Source organism: Centroberyx gerrardi, chromosome 1 (assembly GCF_048128805.1).
Source record: "Centroberyx gerrardi isolate f3 chromosome 1, fCenGer3.hap1.cur.20231027, whole genome shotgun sequence".
Taxonomy (NCBI): domain Eukaryota; kingdom Metazoa; phylum Chordata; class Actinopteri; order Beryciformes; family Berycidae; genus Centroberyx; species Centroberyx gerrardi.
The window spans coordinates 2,591,216-2,610,104 of record NC_135997.1 but is presented as its reverse complement, the minus strand read 5'-3'; the positions used below and the strand labels follow the sequence as shown (position 1 = coordinate 2,610,104).

At 45.1% G+C, this 18,889-nt stretch overlaps 1 protein-coding gene across 1 annotated transcript in view; it reads left to right on the top strand.

The window, feature by feature from the left end:
- Positions 1 to 16,854, top strand: part of LOC139926807 (C-myc promoter-binding protein-like) — a 59,576-nt gene extending 42,722 nt beyond the window's left edge. The window contains exons 21-33 of the mRNA XM_078287992.1: positions 176 to 298; positions 597 to 746; positions 1,660 to 2,876; positions 3,796 to 4,024; positions 4,704 to 4,807; positions 6,020 to 6,195; positions 6,980 to 7,147; positions 8,677 to 8,857; positions 9,857 to 10,111; positions 10,765 to 10,882; positions 15,126 to 15,288; positions 16,537 to 16,601; positions 16,698 to 16,854. Coding sequence (XP_078144118.1) covers positions 176 to 298; positions 597 to 746; positions 1,660 to 2,876; positions 3,796 to 4,024; positions 4,704 to 4,807; positions 6,020 to 6,195; positions 6,980 to 7,147; positions 8,677 to 8,857; positions 9,857 to 10,111; positions 10,765 to 10,882; positions 15,126 to 15,288; positions 16,537 to 16,601; positions 16,698 to 16,834 — 3,086 coding nt within the window. The 3' untranslated portion in view covers positions 16,835 to 16,854. The remainder of the gene's footprint in view (positions 1 to 175; positions 299 to 596; positions 747 to 1,659; positions 2,877 to 3,795; positions 4,025 to 4,703; positions 4,808 to 6,019; positions 6,196 to 6,979; positions 7,148 to 8,676; positions 8,858 to 9,856; positions 10,112 to 10,764; positions 10,883 to 15,125; positions 15,289 to 16,536; positions 16,602 to 16,697) is intronic.
- Positions 16,855 to 18,889: the final 2,035 nt, after the last annotated feature.

Sequence of the window (18,889 nt, the reverse complement as noted above, 5' to 3'; positions counted from 1 at the left end):
CTCTGTGTCTCTCTCCCTCTCTCTGTCTCTGTATCTCTCTCTCTCTCTCTCTCTCTCTGTCTCTGTGTCTCTCTCTCTCTGTCTGTCTCTCTCTCTCTCTCTCTCTCTCTCTCTCTCTCTCTCTCTCTCTCTCTCTCTCTCTCTCTCTGTCTCTCTGTGTCTCTCTGCTCCCCAGGCGACCAATCAGATCTGGGTTACAACTCGCTGTCCAAAGAGGAGGTGCGGAGAGGCGACGCCGGCTCCCAGGACCCCGCCCCCGACAAAGATGACAAGAAGAGAGAGAGCGACTGCAGCTCCTGTCAGTAGCCAGTCTGATATCTTCTACTCTTTTTCTACCTTCCAAAAAAAAAAAAAAAATGCTAACTCGGCAGCCTTGTGGCCACGCTGGGTCTCCCTCCCTCTGCCTTGATGTTGCTCTCTCCCCTCCAGAGAGTCATTCTTTTTTGGTTTCTCATGCACATCAAAGCATCTCGGTCATCTAATGCCCTCCAGTGGATTTTCAGGTGCATTGCTGCGTCTGAAGCTGTGTGCTTGTAAAAGGCTCAAGACCTGTTTCAAATATTTTGTTCTGTGTGTGTGTGTGTGTGTGTGTGTAGTGTCGGAGACGGAGAGTGCGAAGGGCAGCGGAGACTGCCTCCCTCAGCTGGACATGGAGGTCCATTCCTCCTTCAAGCCGCACGGCATCGTCCGCGGCAACTGTCCCTATGATGTCACAGCCTGTAAGGTCAAAGGCTCCGCCAGCGCAGGTACGATAAACATCTTGTCAGGTCGTAACACTGATGCAAGTTCATCAATCAATCCCCCGTCTCTGTCTCTCTGTCTGTTGCTTTCTCTCTCTCTCAATTCAATTCAATTCAATTCAATTCGGTGTGCTTTATTGGCATGGGAGTTTAAAAAAAACAACAGACAATATTGTCAAAGCATGTAACAAAAAATCTATTATCAATTAACCAACATATCAGAAAATGAATCCCATGAATATCTCTCTCTCTCTTTCTGTCTCTCTTTCTCTCTCTCTCTTGCTTTCTCTCTCTCTCTCTCTGTGTCTCTCTGTCTCTCTTTCTCTCTCTCTCTGTCTTTCTGTCTCTGTCTCTCTCTATCTCTCTTTCTCTCTCTCTCTTGCTTTCTCACTCTCTCTTTCTGTCTCTCTTTCTCTCTCTCTCTTGCTTTCTCACTCTCTCTTTCTGTCTCTCTTTCTCTCTCTCTCTCTGTCTTTCTGTCTCTCTGTCTCTCTCTATCTCTCTTTCTCTCTCTCTCTTGCTTTCTCACTCTTTCTGTCTCTCTTTCTCTCTCTCTCTTGCTTTCTCACTCTCTCTTTCTGCCTCTCTGTCTCTGTCTATTGCTTTCTCTCTCTCTCTCAATTCAATTCAGTTCAATTCAATGTGCTTTATTGGCATGGGAGTTTAAAAACAAACAACAGACAATACTGCCAAAGCATGTAACAAAAAATCTATCATCAATTAACCTACATTTCAGAAAATGAATCCCATGAATATCTCTCTCTCTCTTTCTGTCTCTTTCTCTCTTTCTCTCACTCTCTCTGTCTTTCTGTCTCTCTGTCTCTCTTTCTATCTCTTTCTCTCTCTCTCTTGCTTTCTCTCTCTCTCTCTCTCTCTCTCTCTCTCTCTCTCTCTCTCTCTCTCTCTCTCTCTCTCTCAGGTCATGTCGCAGGTCTCCTCTTCACCTCCTCCCTGGAGGAGATCGGGGAGGTTCAGACCAACAGTTTGGTCAGGAGACACAGGAGCGGTGTGGAGGAGGGGGGGGGCAGCGGCTCGGCTCTGGACTGGCAGGGTGGGCGGAGCCGCCGGCTGAGCAACGACGTGGCGGGCAGCGGCGGCAGCGGGAGCACCGTTCTCGGCCTGGGCATGAGCCAGGGAGAGACCGACCCGGACAAGATCGCAGGGCAGCTGGGCGCCGACGCCAAGATCCTCTCTGCTGCCAACTTCAGCAAGTCCAAGAGGCCGCGCTCGCTGGCGCTGGGCGGGTCCGAGGGGGCGTCGGCGAAGGCGGGCGCCGCCAGGAGCCGCGGCCACAGAGAGGAAGAAGAGGAAGCTGAAGAGAGGGACTCGAGCGATGAGGATAAGGGCAATACGGAGGCCATTTTTGATTTGGAGGACCTGGATTTAGACGGGCCCGCCGCAGAGGTCCGCACCGGCTTGAGCAAAGCCAGCAAGCAGCGTAAGAACACCGTGGAACGCAGCGCCAGCTACGGCGGCGTCGGCGCCGTGACGTCCAGAGGACCGGTGAAGCGCACGGGCATCGAGACGGGCTTCGACCCGCTGTCCCTGCTGGCCGCCGAGTCTCAGTCTGAGCAGCGTAGCGAAGACCAGGACCCGGAGGGGGACGAGCTCGGCACGCCCGGCGCCCCGCGCCACCTGGCCCGCGAGATCGAGCTCTACATGAACCACATGGGCAGTCCGCTGAGCAGCCGCACGCCCAGCCTGGACCTGCAGGACCCGGCCAGCCCGCTGCTGCTGCACCCCTACTCCTCCTCGCTGTCCGCCCCCCGCCGGGCCAGCCTGCCCCACAGCTCCCCCCTCAGGACCGGAGGCGTGCCGCGCTCCCGCACCTACCACCCCCCCTCGCCCTCCCAGCCCGTCTCGCGGCAGCGCCTGTGGTCGTCGCCGCCCCGCCGCCGCTCCAGCGCCACGCCCAGCCCCCGGCCCAGCCCCTACAGGGAGCGGGCGGACCGGGACCGGGACAGAGAGGGGGGCCTGGCCTCGCCCTCGCCCTCCTCCTCCTCCTTCGCCCTGGACTCTCTGCTCACGCCGACCCTGGATGTGTTCAAGAGCAGCATGTTCTCAGCTGGGAAGGGCGTGGCGGAGAAGGCAAGCCGCTGGTACTCCCGCCTGGCCACATACACCACTCCCACCAAGGTACACAGCCTGCTGGAGGGAGGGAGGGAGGGAGGGAGGCAGGGTTCATTCACTCATATTATTTTAGGAAATCTATTGAGGTGTTTGAGTTATTTATCATATAAACATGGTCCAAGCAGCAGGTTGGGGCGCCGCTGCCCTCTTGTGGCCTTTTGAGTGCCTGACAGTCTGTTTTCCTGTGAGTTTGCTCTGTCTGAACGCTGCAGTCTGCTAATCAGCTCACTGTCACTGTACTGAATCTGATATGCTTAAATAGGCAAATATGTCTTCGGTGTCTGTACATTAAAATGGCAGGATGTTACACTTATTTTCTGGATTTGAATGTGTAGACAAGGACATGGGGAATATATATTGGGCTTTACTGTGGTTGGAATTAAAAGTCCAATGGGTGTTTTGTTCCTAAACACAGTACAGGCTGGAAAGTGAGTTCCCATCACAGATAAATTATGGTGCTATGGGGTGGTAAAAATCTTACTTCAAGTTCATTTATTTCTACAGCCCTTTATCACAGCCTGTCTCAAAGGACTGTAGAGAGAATGAGCCTAACTGGATCTAACTGGTCAACAGCCAACCATAGAACAGAATGATATAGAACAAACATCAGGAAGAGCAAGACACACAAAAGCAGATTATGGCAAGACATAACAGTCTTCCTATTCTACAGCCTAAACTACTGACTCCAACAGCCTTAGAGCCTCAATGCATACAAGGAAAAACCTCCAAGAAAACTTACTTTTTGCCTGTTTAAAGTTTTCATTTGCATCCCATATGTGAGTGTACTTTATGTTAGACTAGGCACTCGGTAGATCGTGCTCAACTTGACCTTCTAATGCTGCGTTTTCAGATTCGACACAGCTGCATCACTTACCATCCATAGTATTAATACGCTATCCTACTCTCCTCCCCTCTGCTGGTCCAGGACGGTAACAGTGACCGTCTCAGTGTGTCCTCTCTGGGTATGGGCGACCCAGACTGCTCCTCCCTGCTGGATGAGGAGGACTGCGGCGAGTCGGACGGCTCTTTAATCTCCCCGCAGAGGAACGGCCCCGCCGGCCCCCGCAGGAGCCCCAGGCGGAGCCCGCTGTGCAGCCGGCTGGAGAGCCCCACCATGGGCTGCAGCCTGGGCAGAGCCGCCCCGCTGCTGCCTGGTGAGACTCTCCTCCTCTCACACGCCAAGTGACAGCAATAGTGTCACATTTTAATAATAGTTTCACGTTTTTGCTAGATGTAACAAAAAATCCTATTTCACTTGTCTGTGTAGATTCGTTTCAGTCGTCCAGGTAGTAAGATGTCCAAAAAAATAAGTCCAGTTTTTTGGACATCCTATTTCACATGTTGAAATACAAATTTGAGACTATCACAGCTGGAGAAATTTTAAACATTTCATGAGCAACCATTGTAACCATTACTTGTTTTGTTGTAAGTAAGGTTTGCACAAGTAAGGCTGTCTTTCCACAAAAAGAAATGTGGAAAATTTGATTTTGATGATTTGAAAGTTGTCATAATAGATTCAAGATTCAATACTTTATTGCCAAACCAACTCAGTTGTTAGGAACTTGCCTTGGTGTGCTCATGACAAACAATAAGACAAGGAATATCAAACACATCCCATAAAAATAATACATAAAAACATATAAAAGCATAAAACATAAAAGCATAAATCATATCCCCCATGCATACATCCATGATCTAAGACTCGAGAATGTCGCTCTAAGAAGTCCTGAAAGTGGTATGGCAGAAGACATACACACTATATTCTCCAAAATGTGATAAGAAATATGTGGGTGACATATTGACTGTCCTTTACTGACACTGTGTGTGCTGCAGGGTGCGTTCTCTCTCCGCCCGGCTTCCCTCTGCCAGACAAGTCGGACCTCGGCTCTTCACGCTACACCAGCAACACCAGCATCTTCAACAACTACGCCATGGAGGTAAAACCACACTCTGAATATTCCACCAAAAACAGTTTTACACAAAGCTGTTGACATGCAAAGTGGCATTTATCTCCTGTTATTGAAATAGAAAGCTGAGAACTCCCTGATATAGAAAGTTTGGATCTAGGTGTATTTTCTGGATTTTATCATGGTATTTTGCTAAAAAATCAAAGTCAGTGCTATTAATTCATCTTTTCTAGAGTAAAATATTATTTGTACTCTGCTTTACTGCTGACTTTCAGATAGAGAGCATCTTTCTAACCAACAGTTTTCTTCAGTTGACGGTGCCAGCTGACTCCTGTGTGTCTGTTGGCTTAAATACTGTGAGGTTTCCCACGCTGAGTGATTCCTGCACTTAGAAACAACAAACCGCTCTGCCAGCTTGATCCTGTTGTCACACAGATTTTCCCTCAACAGAATATTTCTTTACATTCATACGTTTGGCTGCGGCACTGAAGCTGACGGTGTTCTGAACCTGAAGGCTCACCGCCTCACTTTCATCTTGATGCTGCATCATCATGTCATGATCAGACATCAAAGACACGCAGTAATCAGACATTTATCCCCAACCTCTCTCTAATAAAATCTGTTTTCATCTGGGCTATGGTATAAAATCATAATAAAGTTTATATTCTCTTCTAAAGTATCACAAAGTGCTTTACAAACTATAAGGAATAAAAACCACTAAGACCAAACAATAAAAACGACAGACATGGACAGTGCAGCAGAAGAATATAACAGGAAAATAAAACAATCTTCAAATAGGTAAAACAAAGTACATAAAAACAACTGATTTAAATGACAACACTGTATTTTCCAGCCTAAGCTCCTCATGTGATATGAGGTTCAGGATTCAATACAATCAAGATATGATTTGATAAATAAAAGTTCAATGACAACAAACTCTGACTGTGCAGAATTATGTTTATTTCTGAGACACAAATCTTTCTAGCGATGGCATTGGCTGCTAGAATGTAAACAGTAATTTAAAAATGTCATTACAAAGTGACAATAATATAATTTGGATGGAGAGCTTGTGAAATTGTGATGGTCAAGCATCTCATTTCTACAGCAGAATAAAATGGAGCTGATATCACCATTCATTTTTCTGCCCCACAACGATACATTGAATTTGGATACATGGTCCCTGTCTCTCGTTCTCCTGGAGGAAACTCTTCTCTCCTGACTCTGACTCTGTTCGGTTCCCAGCTGCTGATCTCCAGCTGCTCGCGCTGTAAGACGTGCGACTGCCTGGTGTACGACGAGGAGATCATGGCTGGCTGGACGGCCGACGACTCCAACCTCAACACCACCTGCCCCTTCTGCGGAAACCCCTTCCTGCCATTCCTCAACGTGGAGATCAGGGACATGCGAGGACCTGGCAGGTAAACTGCAGCCTCGATACTGAACTGCTGTGATGCTGGAAAAATCTGTGTGTGACAGGGGAAGAAGTTCACTTATTTTTCACGGGGCATTTTTTTTCCCCCTTGATCTGATTTCCAGGGGAATTCTGGTCCTAATAAACTCATTTGTACCACTAACTTAACTTCTTTCCTGCTGCTGGAAACTGGCAGCATCCTTACAGGAGACTCTCTGTCCCCAAGCAGTCCATCTTCCACCTCTTCATTGTTGAGTTTTTTTTACCATATTGGTGGTTTTATTTTTAGTTGCTGCAGTGGTTTGTGTTGGTCGGCATTTTCTTCTACATCTGGCTACATGGTGCCAACATTTCCTACTGCTTCAGGCTGCGAACTCGCTTGTTTTCTGATCATAAAACGCTCCATTTTTCTCTCCCAGAACACACTGGAAAGATGAAAAGCATTTGCTTGCGGTCAATGGCTTCCATGAATCAGCTACGGTGGCCCACAGGGGACAGTAGTCACATTCAGCTTGAATGTTTGACAACTCAAAGAAAAAAATGTGAACAGAGTGAAATGCAGAAAAAAGGGTACTCCTTAATATCATGGGAAATGTTTGCCCCCTCATATTTAATTTCACAGGAATTTTTTTTTGACTTTGAAGGCATTTTCGCCCTGAGCCTTGTTCATTTCTGACCCTGCTGTGTGATAAACAGTAAAGTTGTAAAAACTGTAAAATAAATCAAAAAACACTAAACCTGCCTGCAACACCCGGCTTTCAGTATGTAAATCTCCTCCTGTCTCTGTCCAGGCTGTTCCTGAAGGGTAGCCCGTCCGGCGAGGAGGCGGTGACCTCATCGTACTCGGCGTCCACAGGTTTGGACACGGGGACGTCGACGCTGTCCACCCCCTGTCCCACCACCGCCGTGTCCCCCCCCTCCCCCAGGACCGCCGCCCAGGACGGCTCAGGGAACGGAAGGTAACCGCTCCGTTACTTTCTGATGTTATAAATCTGTGGTTCTCATTTGAGTAGCTTACTTGTCCTTTTTTGAGTATTTTGAGTAAAAGTCAGTAATTTGACTTTTATTTAAGTGTGTTTTTACTGAATTGTATTGTACTTCACTCCATTTTAAATCCCATCCATCACAGAACAGATTTTGTGTCTCTCCATCAGCAACAGAAACTGGATCAATGTAAACTGACAAACTGTGGATCCATTCACAGTGAGAAGAGGAATCTGACTTTACTTTGTTTCTGCACTTTATTTTGTCGTTTCTAATGTTTCCAGTTAAAAGAATCCAGTTTGAACTCTGTCCTCTCTCCTTTTAGAATCACATGGAAAAGATCACAGCTAACAACGTTCTCTTTTCTAAAGAGGAACTCAGGAACTTTTACTCTGAGGACATTTTAAATGAGACACTTTTTACTTTTACTGAAGTAGAATTTTATGCCAGTACTTTGACTTCTACTTAAGTAAAATATCAGCAAAGTAACAGTACTTTTTGTGCTACTTGAGTAGGACATTTCAGTACTCTTTCCACCAGTGGACCTCGGTATATGTTTTGTAACAATGCAAAGTTTACATACGATGCTGATGGATGTAGAAAATACTCAGTGATGCTGTATGTTCGTTGCAGCTCATCTTCATGCAGCTTTCAGTTTGTCTGATTAGAGAATGCCTTTGAAGCAGGAACCTACTGTAGCTCTACACACACACACACACACACACACACACACTGCCCATCTGCATTGTAAAGTAGCAGTGTGACACAATCTGTAGCACCTGGTCCTGACAAAGCCGTATGTGTGTGTGTGTGTGTGTGAGCATGTGCTTGTGTAAACACCCTCATGAGGTTATGTAAGTGTGTGAACGATAGGGATGAAACCTGCATGTATTTTGAAAAAGAAAATCCTATTGTGATGTATTTTGTTTTTCTTTTGCTGAATATTGCTACTGTGATATGAACTGCAGTACATCTGGACGCTGCTTTTGCTATATGATCTCTTTATGGATGATTTAATAGATATCATGTGAGAGAGATGAGATGCTAATGCTCTGAATTTGCTCCGTTTGAGTAAAAATCTGCACCAGAATTCCTTGTTTTGGAGATTGAAACTGCAGCCTCTTTTGGTTTGGAAATCACACTGATCAGTCTTGTGATTTTGAACTCTATTCTTTCTGAATTGTTCAAGTCTTGATTGTCCCACCAGGGGGAAATTCGGTTGTAGCCAGGAGAAACATATAAATACATCAAACATTACCACACCAGCAAAAAACAATTAAAATACGTCACATAAAACACACTGGAACATGCCAGATGAGATGAGAACACGCCACATGAGATCATTTCAAATGGACAGAAGGTTTTGCCAAATATCACATCGTCAAGAAAGTGCAAGAGCTAGTAATGTGTGCAATTTCAGCTTATCAGTGGCTGTGACTCTGAATGTCCTGTGAGACAGAACTCAATCTCTCATGTTGACCTCGTCCTCGCTGTCCCTCCTCAGGACCGTGTCGGGCCGGGCCCAGGGTATCGACATCCCCACGGAGCGGCGGCAGGGGGCGCTGTCCCCCGGCGCTCCCATGGTGCGCAGCGTCAGCGCCTTCAGCCCCATGGAGAACCCCCCCCGCCCGAGCCGCTGCGTGCCGACCTCCGGCAGCCTGCCCAGCCGCCTCAACGACCACAGCGTGAGTCCTGCTGCTGAGCGCTGAGGGGTTACCGTTCCTGGAGATACATGATCATATTAAATATCGTGATAGTTTGGAAATATCGCAATATTTTCCGCAATATCGAGCATCCCCACCCCCCACCCCGGCTGCAGCACCATGTGTTGCTTAGATCACAATTGTGCAAACTTTTAAACTTGTAAACCAATAATCTACTATGAAAAACCAAATCCTAGTTGTAGTGAAAATTTTGTCATTTTATTTCAAGTGGGTTCCCTTCTCTACAATCAGAACATTTTCCTGGAAATAGCAGGAATGAGCAAATTCCTCACAGATTCACTTGGACCGCTCTCAGGTTACTTGGGCAGGCTGCTCAAATATTTAAGAGGTTGTTCCTCTGTGGCCTCTGTGTGGTTTGCTCACCACTGTGGCGGGTTGCACAGAGAACATCATCAGACTTAAACACACTAGACGGCCATGTTGAACAAGGTCCATAAATTGTATTTAACCCCCCGAGGAAAAGGTCTACTTGGACTTGATGGATCAGAGAGGGGCCGGGGGCAGCAGGTCTCTTCTGCTGGACTCTCTTCAAACTGCTCCATGCTCGTTTGTTGTTACCTGAATTTTGGTGGAAAACCCACGTTAGCGCCGGGGATTCATATCACTGTATACTGTCACATTTACCTCGATAACGATAAATGAAAGGAGAAATTGTTTATTTTTCTAACCCCGGTGCAGAAATACTACTTTCACCATCAGCATGAAAAATATAAAAAGTATGCTTTTATTTAGTACTTAACATTGTATGGGATATTGTCTGCTCAGCAAACACTAGAGCCACTTCTTTCAGGACTACACATGTAAAATTAGTTGACAGAGAAACCACAAACAGGCACAAACCTGATATCTAGTCCGTTCTGAGTTATTTATCAGCCTCGTATCCATTTAGTCGTCTTCCACCTTCTGTCCTCCACCTCTCCCTCACTGACTTGAATCTCTCTACCTCCTCCCCCCCACCAGGACCCGCTCAGTATGGACTGGCGGATCCACAACCCCGAGCCGGTGACGGTTCCCTACCTGAGCCCGCTGGTGCTGTGGAAGGAGCTGGAGAGCCTGCTGGAGAACGAGGGCGACCCGGTGATCACGGCGGCGGGCGTGGTGGACCATCACCCCATCATCTACTGGAACCTGCTGTGGTACTTCAGACGCCTCGACCTGCCCAGCAACCTGCCCGGACTCATCCTCACCTCCGAGCACTGCAACAGGGGCTCCCAGGTCCGACTGGCACACACACACACACACACACACACGGGAAGTGCTTTTAAAAGTAATTAGTTACTTTACTATACTATTATGCATTCCTCACATCAGAAACCTGCTGCAGCAACATGCCTTGTGCTGCCAAGTGTGTTCATTGTTTTTAAATGCAGTGAAGGACTATTGTTTTTAAAACAGCATGTAAAAAAGTGTAAATGAATCTCATTTATATCAATCAAACTTAGATTGTTCTTTCAATCAGCAGCATGTTGCCTGCAGATGCCTGAGGAGCACAAGGAGCAGAGATAATTTGATGCTCTGATTGCATCTTGTGTTTGTAATTGCCTGTGGTCTTATTGTGTAACACTGTTGGCTGATTACACCACCTGTTAATATGATAACTGTGGAGGTTATCTGAGTCTCTGGGTCATCATACCAGATCTGACTCTGATGAAGACGCTGGCTGCGTTGAAACCGTAGTCATGTTTTACACCTAATAAATAATTCTTGGGTCAAGCTTACTTTCTTCACTCCACTTCTACATAAAAATAACTTCCTTCTCATTTAAAAAAGTAACTGATAACGGATTACAAGAATTAAGAAACTAGTGCGTTAATATGTTCTCTCTCTGTCTCTCTCTCTCTCTCTCTCCCTCTCTCTCGTCCCTGCAGGTCCCTCGTCACTGGATGTCGGAGGACAGCAAACACGTGTTGATCCAGATCCTGTGGGACAACCTGAAGCTGCACCAGGAGCCCATCCAGCCGCTCTACATCCTGTGGAACACACACCGTGAGTCAGGCTGTCTCTCTCTCTGTCCCTCTCTCCCTGTCTCTCTCTGTCTCTCTCTCTCTCTCTCTCTCTGCCTCTCTCTCTCTCTCTCCCTCTCTCTCTCTGTCTCTCTCTGTCCCTCTCTCTCTCTCTTTCTCTGTCTCTCTCTGTCCCTCTCTCCCTCTCTCTCTCTGTCCCTCTCTCTCTCTCTCTCTGTCTCTCTCTTTCCCTCTCTCCCTCTCTGTCTCTCTCTCTCTCTCTGTCTCTCTGTCCCTCTCTCCCTGTCTCTCTCTCTCTCTGCCTCTCTCTTTGTCGCTGAAACAGGATCCAACCAGCAGGAAAGCAGTTTTGAAAGGTTTTCTTAAGATGAGATGAAATGAAACCAGCAGGCAGCAGTAGGACAGAGCAAAGAGAAACAGCATAATGACAGAAACAATAGGAATATAAACAAGAATATAGCAAATGGGGTTTTGTAAAGATATGCAACCAACAGTATGGGGGAAAAATCTGAATTACATTATAGTTAGGATGTGAGCAGAACTTACTGGGACAAAGAAAGGAATGAATGCAGAATATGTGTGGAATGAAAATACACCAAAAAATATGAAATATATGCAGTTAGAATAGGTGGAATTGGTGGATGGGTGGATTATAAAAAAATATATACTCTACCAGTCAAAAGTTTGGACACACCTGATTGAATGTTCTATGTTTTTCATTCTCTTAAAGCCATTTTGATCTAAAGGCTTCTGCTTAAATGCTTGAAATTTGTTTCTTAGACAAATATAAATAATGAAGTTGATCCTATGTATGAATTTCTTTCCAAAGCCTTTGCCTTTCCATCAAGGCAAAGGGCGGCTGCTTTAAAGAATCTAAAATATAAGATAGTTTTGATTTGTGTAACACTTTTCTTGGTCGCTGCATAATTCCATTTGTGTTATTTCATAGTTCTGATGTCTTTACTGTTATTCTAAAATGTGGAAAATAGTAAAAATAAAGAAAAATGTGGTGTGACCAAACTGTTGACTGGTAGTGTATATATACAGTACATACATGCAGTATAGCAATGAGAAGGATGTGGGAATATGATGAAAACAGATGTGAAGTTACAGCAAATATACATGATGTGCAGAATGTGTTGACATGAACAAGCCTACAGAAGTCACGCCAAGTACAGGAAGTGTATTAGGAGTCGATGTAAGTTTGTCTGAACATAACTGCCTTATCACTCTCTGCTTATTGTTGTCACGATACCAGATGTTTGACTTTGATACCAATACCAAGTTTAATATCTAAAAATTCAATACTGCTACGATACCACAGCGAACCATCAGGCAGTGTGTTGTCATGCTTGATCTGGTCTCTCCAGGTAAACAACTTCCCCTTTTCCTCAGTCAGTGCTTCCTGGTTGACTGTGAGGTATTTTCATTGGCTACACAGAATGTCAATCAGCAGCACTAGTCACAGGGAGAAGACGTCAACACTAGCGCCATTTTTGTATTAAACTTCCCGTCAGGAGAAGAACAGTCAGCTGAGTTTGTTATTAAAATCCAGATGTCAGTTTCGGGTTTGTGCTGACATCATATTACAGAGATGAAGCCTTTACAGAAGCTGTTTACAGCAGTTAGATGTGTTAGCATGGTGCCAACAGGCTGCGGGAAAAGCTTCTTTACTCGATTCTGATTGGTCGTCCGTTTCCTTTCGCTTTCTCCGCCCCTTTCTCTCTTGCATATGAAACCTGGTAGAGGTTGGTCTTGACCTGAACCGCTTTACAGCAGCGTCTCCGCACAGGTTTAGATGTCAGTTTGGTATCTGTCTTTATTGACTCTGTAAGTGAAATGGTTCCATATTTGGCTCCTGGAAACAGTCTGTCAACCAGTTTAGTGGACTGGGATCCAGTTCAAGACGTTTGGACAGTTTTCAGCTGTAGTCCTGTGAGGAGCCAGCTGACACTGTTCCAATCCTCCTTATTCTTCTTCTTTAAAGCAGAACACCGGTGTCATTTAGAGTTACAGCCCATTTACTTCCTGTCTATGTCTACTTTACATTTCCCTCCACCATTCTGCAACGCATGCTGTGTGTAATTTGAGTTTTTAATCATCATTCTTAAAATCCAAACTTTACAGCGTCAGACCTAGCTTGAAATGAACGGCTGTCCCGGCTAATAAAGACGGCCTAAATTAAATAAAAAGCCATGGATGTGACAGTAAAGTGTTTCTGAGGATTATTTCCTGGAGGAGACTTTCTTCACCATTTCTTCCTGTGGTGTCAGCTGACTGACAGGAAGCAGAGCGGAGCGTAACGCAGCGCTGGGATGAAAACACTCGACTCAGCTCAATGAAATAAGGAGAAAACAGAAAGTTTGCGTTCATGTTTACTGTGATGGATTCTCTCGCTCTGTGGAAGTTTGTTTTTCATACTGGACAAGAATGAATGAAGGAGGAAAACGAGCGCTGATATCTGCAACTATGCTGACTGTGTGCAGAAACAGAGAGGAAGCTGGACCGCTGGCACAAACCTAAAAAAAACCACTCGTATCATCCTTTAAACTAACCAATCAGCACATTTACGCCCTCTAGAGGCAACTGTTATTATTGCTTTAAGCTATTATTACTTTTGCACTCTTTTTTCCTATTTTTACCAAGGTTTTCATTTTCATTTGTAAGTCAATTTCATTTAATCTTGTTTTAATTCCGTCTATTGGCATTGTATATTTTACTTTCTTACACAAAATAAACTACACTAAACGTTGAAACGGGATTTCAGCTTGCAGAACACATTTGGTGAAAGAATCGAACGTTTCTAAAATTCAGTATCGAATTTAAAATTTTCTCGAAGGTGTCGAAGCGGTATTGAAACTCTGGTTATCGTGACAACACCGCTGCACTCTGCTGCTGTATCTGTTATGGAGGTAAATGAACAGACTCTCCTGCTCAGATGTGTGCTGATGGATTGTTTAATGCAGAGGAGGAGCGGAGACTAACAGGCTGTCTGCTCTCTGTCTTCCAGGACTTAACTGTACTCTTTTGTTAGAGAGTGAGTGCTCGCTCCCACAGATGAGTCCTGTTGTCTGTCCTGCTCTCTGCTCTCACTGTAGTGTTTGGAAAATGTGTCTCTCTCTGTCGCTCTCTCCTCCTCCTCCTGCCTGTGTTGTGAAGAAGCGTCTCTGTGTTTTGTGCCTCTTGCTTGATGCCTTGCCGTGTCGTCAGTCGGGTCTGCGGAGAGTCGGACTCTCCCGGTGTCTCTCGGCGTCTGTGGGGTGAAAGCTGCTGTTTGGTGGATGGATCGAGTCAGACGGTGACTCTGACGGAGGGTGTTGCTGTGTTTTGTGAAGCGTTGTTGACATGCAGCGTGTTTGTCTCTGTGCCGTCGGATCTCAAATACAGTCCTGCTCTGTATTTGAGGCTGGGTTTGCATCTCTGGTTGAATGTCTGCCTGGTTCCTTCCACTTTGTGACTTGTACATGCTGCTTTTGTTTTTTTCAAGTAACTAATGACACGTGAGGATGGATTTTACTGTAGTACTTGTAGGGCTGGATACTGATCAATAAAGCACCGTCAGCAGTAGTACCGACGACCGAAATATGGTAAAACATTTAGTGCCAAAGTTTGGTACTTTAATGGTTAATCTTACATCGTCTTTCATCCAATCACCATCTCTCTCTCGGTTTTCTTGAAGTAAATACAGTGTTGCAGAAATGGTTGAAGATCTGGCTAGAGTTTACTGAAGTTAACGGCGACAGCGTATGGTGTGATGTTTGTGACGAAGAAATTAACTGCCAAATTCAGCAAAACCTCGAGCCTAATTAGCACTTAATACACACAGTGTTAACCTGAGGCTAACCTGTGTTGAACTGCATTTTACATAATAAGTGCACTTGGTATTCTTGAAATAGCTCTAAATGTGAAGTATTGTTGATATAGTTGTAAATACTTAAAATTTAAGCTATTTAATAGTTATTTTTCTATTAAATAGTTCGTTTTCACACATATGAGTTCAAATGTTATTTCTTTTAGTTGGGAAAACTAACGGCAAAAATGATATGATAGTCAAAAAAGTTTAGCCTATTTCTATAATTTAAGTTATTATGTACAGTAATAAGCTTTTATTCAACATAGGCATTGAATAAAGCACCGGGTTTGAATTGAAGGCATCTGTACTGAAAACGATACCCAGCCCTAAGTACTTATCAGAGCAGGCGAGCCAAAACCTGCTGAGTTAACACCTAGTGTGTGTGTGTGTGTGTGTGTGTGTGTGTGTACAGACGTGGGCTACCCTCTGTCGCGGTCGGTCCAGGAGGAGGAGCGTCCGTTCAGCGAGGAGTTCCTGCAGAGCGTGGTGAAGAGCATCCAGAGGAACGACGTGTCCCGGCCGATGGGACAGCTGCTGGCGCTGCTGGGACACACGCTGGGGGTCAAGAGGCAAAGGTCAGATGTCAGAGGGAGGGCAGCGGGGCGCTCATACTGTTTACACACAGACACACACTCGACCTGGGAATGTGATGATACGCCGATCGAGGTCTAGCCTGGTTCCAGACTCCTGAATCTCGTCCCTCCACTCTTCATATTTTGTTCTGAGCGATTCAGATTCTGGTGTTTCCCTCGTCAACGGCTTGTTCTCACTCTGAGAAACAATGGAGTCCAGTGTCTTTGTGGGCGGGACTAAAGCTTGAGCCGTTAATGAAATCGTTTTTCATTGGCGTTTCGTTAGAATAGATTTGTTGAAATCACCTGCTTAACCAACAGATTGCCCTTGAAAAACATTATTTTTGTCAAAATCGACCAACATTCTTGGTAAAGTTGGTAAGTATGCTGATGGCCGGATACATCAGTCACTAGTAATTGGTTCGGGGAAAATCAACCCCCACCACACACATGCCCATTCAGTCTGAATATCAGGCTAATCGAGGTCCGTCCTGTGTAGGATGCCTTCCTGTTCCTCTGTCTCACCCGACATGTTGACGTTCCATAACAAAACAGATAGAAATCTATCGGTCAATAATTCTGTCCGGCCACACTGATGGATCACTGATGGATCAGTGTGGCCACCGCCTGACGCTGTCCAAACTTATTCAGGTGTTCCAGAGTCATTTACCTGCCAGAGAGATGTTGCTCCACAACATGAGTTAACCACTGAAGCCTCAGAGCTTGATCCAGATCTCAGTCTGGATCTTGACTCGTTCTGCGGGTCGACTCTTCCACACTGACGGTGAAGCCGAGTGTTTCTGAGCTCACCAGTCCGGTGTGAAAGGGCGTCAGCTTGTGGTTAATAAAGGAATAATATACAGCAAGACGCCCATTATTATAAAATACACTCTGACAGGATGAGTCAAGACCGCAACGTGAACCGGCTGCTCATTATCCTGCTTTTTACACAGCTGCTTACCCAAGACATTAATCATTTGACGTGAAATATTGATTTGGAATGATTTTATTACAAGCTAAATTTACACCTTGTGCCAAAAAAATGTCACCAGTAACCAAGGAGTGACAACAAAATCGATCAGACTTCTGGAGTGCAGAGTGATGCGTTTAGATGTGAAACTGTGTGTTCAGTGGCCAATCAGAATTGAGTGTTCAGTCAAACAAAGCTGTGTAATAATATGCATTCATGATCAGAGAGTCGTCAGTTGTCTGTCTGTTGTCTCACCAGCTGATCTTGACTCTCTTCCTCAGGAGTCTGTACAGAGACATCCTGTTCCTCTCCCTGGTGGCTCTGGGAAAAGATAACATCGACATCGGTGAGTTTTGCCTTGATATTGTCATGTTGTCATATTAAATCTACATGAGCTTTTGGGACGGTTCTAAGGTTGTCCCCCCCTCTCTTCTTCCCTCAGACGCGTTCGATCGTGAATACAAGATGGCGTACGACCGGCTCACCCCCGGCCTGGTGAAGCTGACCCACAACTGTGACCGTCCCCCCAGCACCGGGGTCATGGAGTGTCGCCGGACGTTCGGAGAGCCGTACCTGTAGCCGCTCTCCTCAAGAGTCTTCGCTTTAAGATGAGCTCAGGAATCCTGGTGAAAGACTGTGAATGTGTGTTACGGCTCCTCGGGGTTTCGTCAGACTCTGGAAGCTGTCGGAGCGCGGAGCCGACGGGTCGCTGATCCCAGGCCAGCGGTACGCAGCCTGACCCACAAAAAGGGAGTTTTACCAACTGCATCTCACTATCTGATGATCTGGGGCACGGCACTCAAACATTCATACAGCAGCATCTCATACAGTGTTACTGGCTGAGGCTGGCTTGGTTTCATATGAAATCCTGTGTAAATTGTCATATACAATATAAATGTACTGTATATACACACCAGTAGGAATTTTTTTTAATGCAACATTTATATTGTATAGTCATATATAAAGACTAATATTAGCAATATTTTACTTAACTTGAATTCTATTTATACAAATTAAGCTTTATTTATTTAGTGTCTTTTGGTTTTTTTTCTGTGTGGGGCGAAGTGTTGGTCCTATTTTAGGCATGTGGAGACAGGAGAGGCGGGACGTCCCATGATGCCTGCTGAGGCTGCAGGACGTCCCGACCAGCCGCTGTTTATTTTGGTCAAGATGTGGAAAGTATATTGCAGTATATTTTTAGTGTCTGTTGTAAACAATGATTATGTTTCTGTGCTTTATCCGTTTTTTTTTTTGTTTTTTTTTATCATTTAAATGTTTAAAACCACTTAGAATGTTTTTAGGCGGCCTTTAATGTTAGTTCATTATCAGAGTATAAAATGTATCCTGTGCTACATAGTTACAGTAGTGCTCAACCTTTTGCTTCATTCATTTGAAATGTAATGTTTGTTGCAAAAATGACAATTTTATTTGTTTACAGTGCTTTTTTTAAAATTATTTTAAATATTGTAGTACCTTGTTATGAACATTTATTTTGTTTTTAACGTCATGGTCACCAGTGGAACAATATGCTGTTAGTTGCAGTAGCAAATATCAGTAGGCTGTTCCCGTAACTCACGTCTCTCTTGGTACTTTGCATATGCTGAGTTTGGGATGAAGAGAGAGTCGCTGACAAACTGCTGTGGGAAACATTCACAACAACATGATGAGCTGCAGTTTCACAATCTGAGGGATGACAGTGAGCTGCAGGAGTTTTCTGTCCTAAATCAACAGCATCACAGTCAGGCTGCTGCTGGAGGACTTGGTCCATGCTAATCATTACTGATACAGACGGCTTTCAGTGACGTATTCATCCTCCGGCGGCCATATTGGAGGTCAAAAGTTCTTGGAAAAAAAGCAGTGAACAGCTGCATTTCTAAAATACAACTTGGCCGACAGAAATGAGTAGACATGGTTAATATCTGTCTGTTTCTGACTGAACTGATCATCACTGATCCATCTGATTGATTTAGTGTTTAGATAATGTCAGCTTGTTAGCTAGCTAACCATAGTATCTGGTCAGCTAACCATCGCTGTCTTGTTGTTAACACATCTGATTAGCACACTAGCTAATGTAGCAGCTAGCATTACTAGCAGCTAGTAGTTGCATGTTAACATCAGTTAGCCTACTGGCTAGCTAGCTAACAAAGTCAAAAACAATCATCATCAATCAGCCAATTCTCCACTGGACCTCATGATTTGTGACGCTGCTGCAAAGCCTCTGTTGTCTCTGAGGGATTTGGGTCATGGCTGCCCTCTAACACTATTTCTAAACTTCTCAAACGCTCAGCTGGGATCACATTCATGCATCAAGGTGTTGACAGCTAGAACTTGATGCTCCTGGCACCCCTGGGTGATCCAGTGTGTCTTGTTGATAGAGGCACTGCCAGCTTAGCAGACATAATCCCCCCAAAAAATGTGTTGTGGCATGAAAGTGACGAGTCAGTCATATTGTTCTTGCTGAAAACCCTGTTAGACGTTGATTCCCCCACACCAGGACACGTCACTGTAGTGCAGCTTTTAGTTGGTGTTTGCTTTATTTGGAGCGTACCATTCTTCTGTTGCATGTTGTATTTTGGCTTTGGATCTTTTACTTCTTGGTTCTCTGACTAAATGTAACTCAAACGTGGTCTGAGC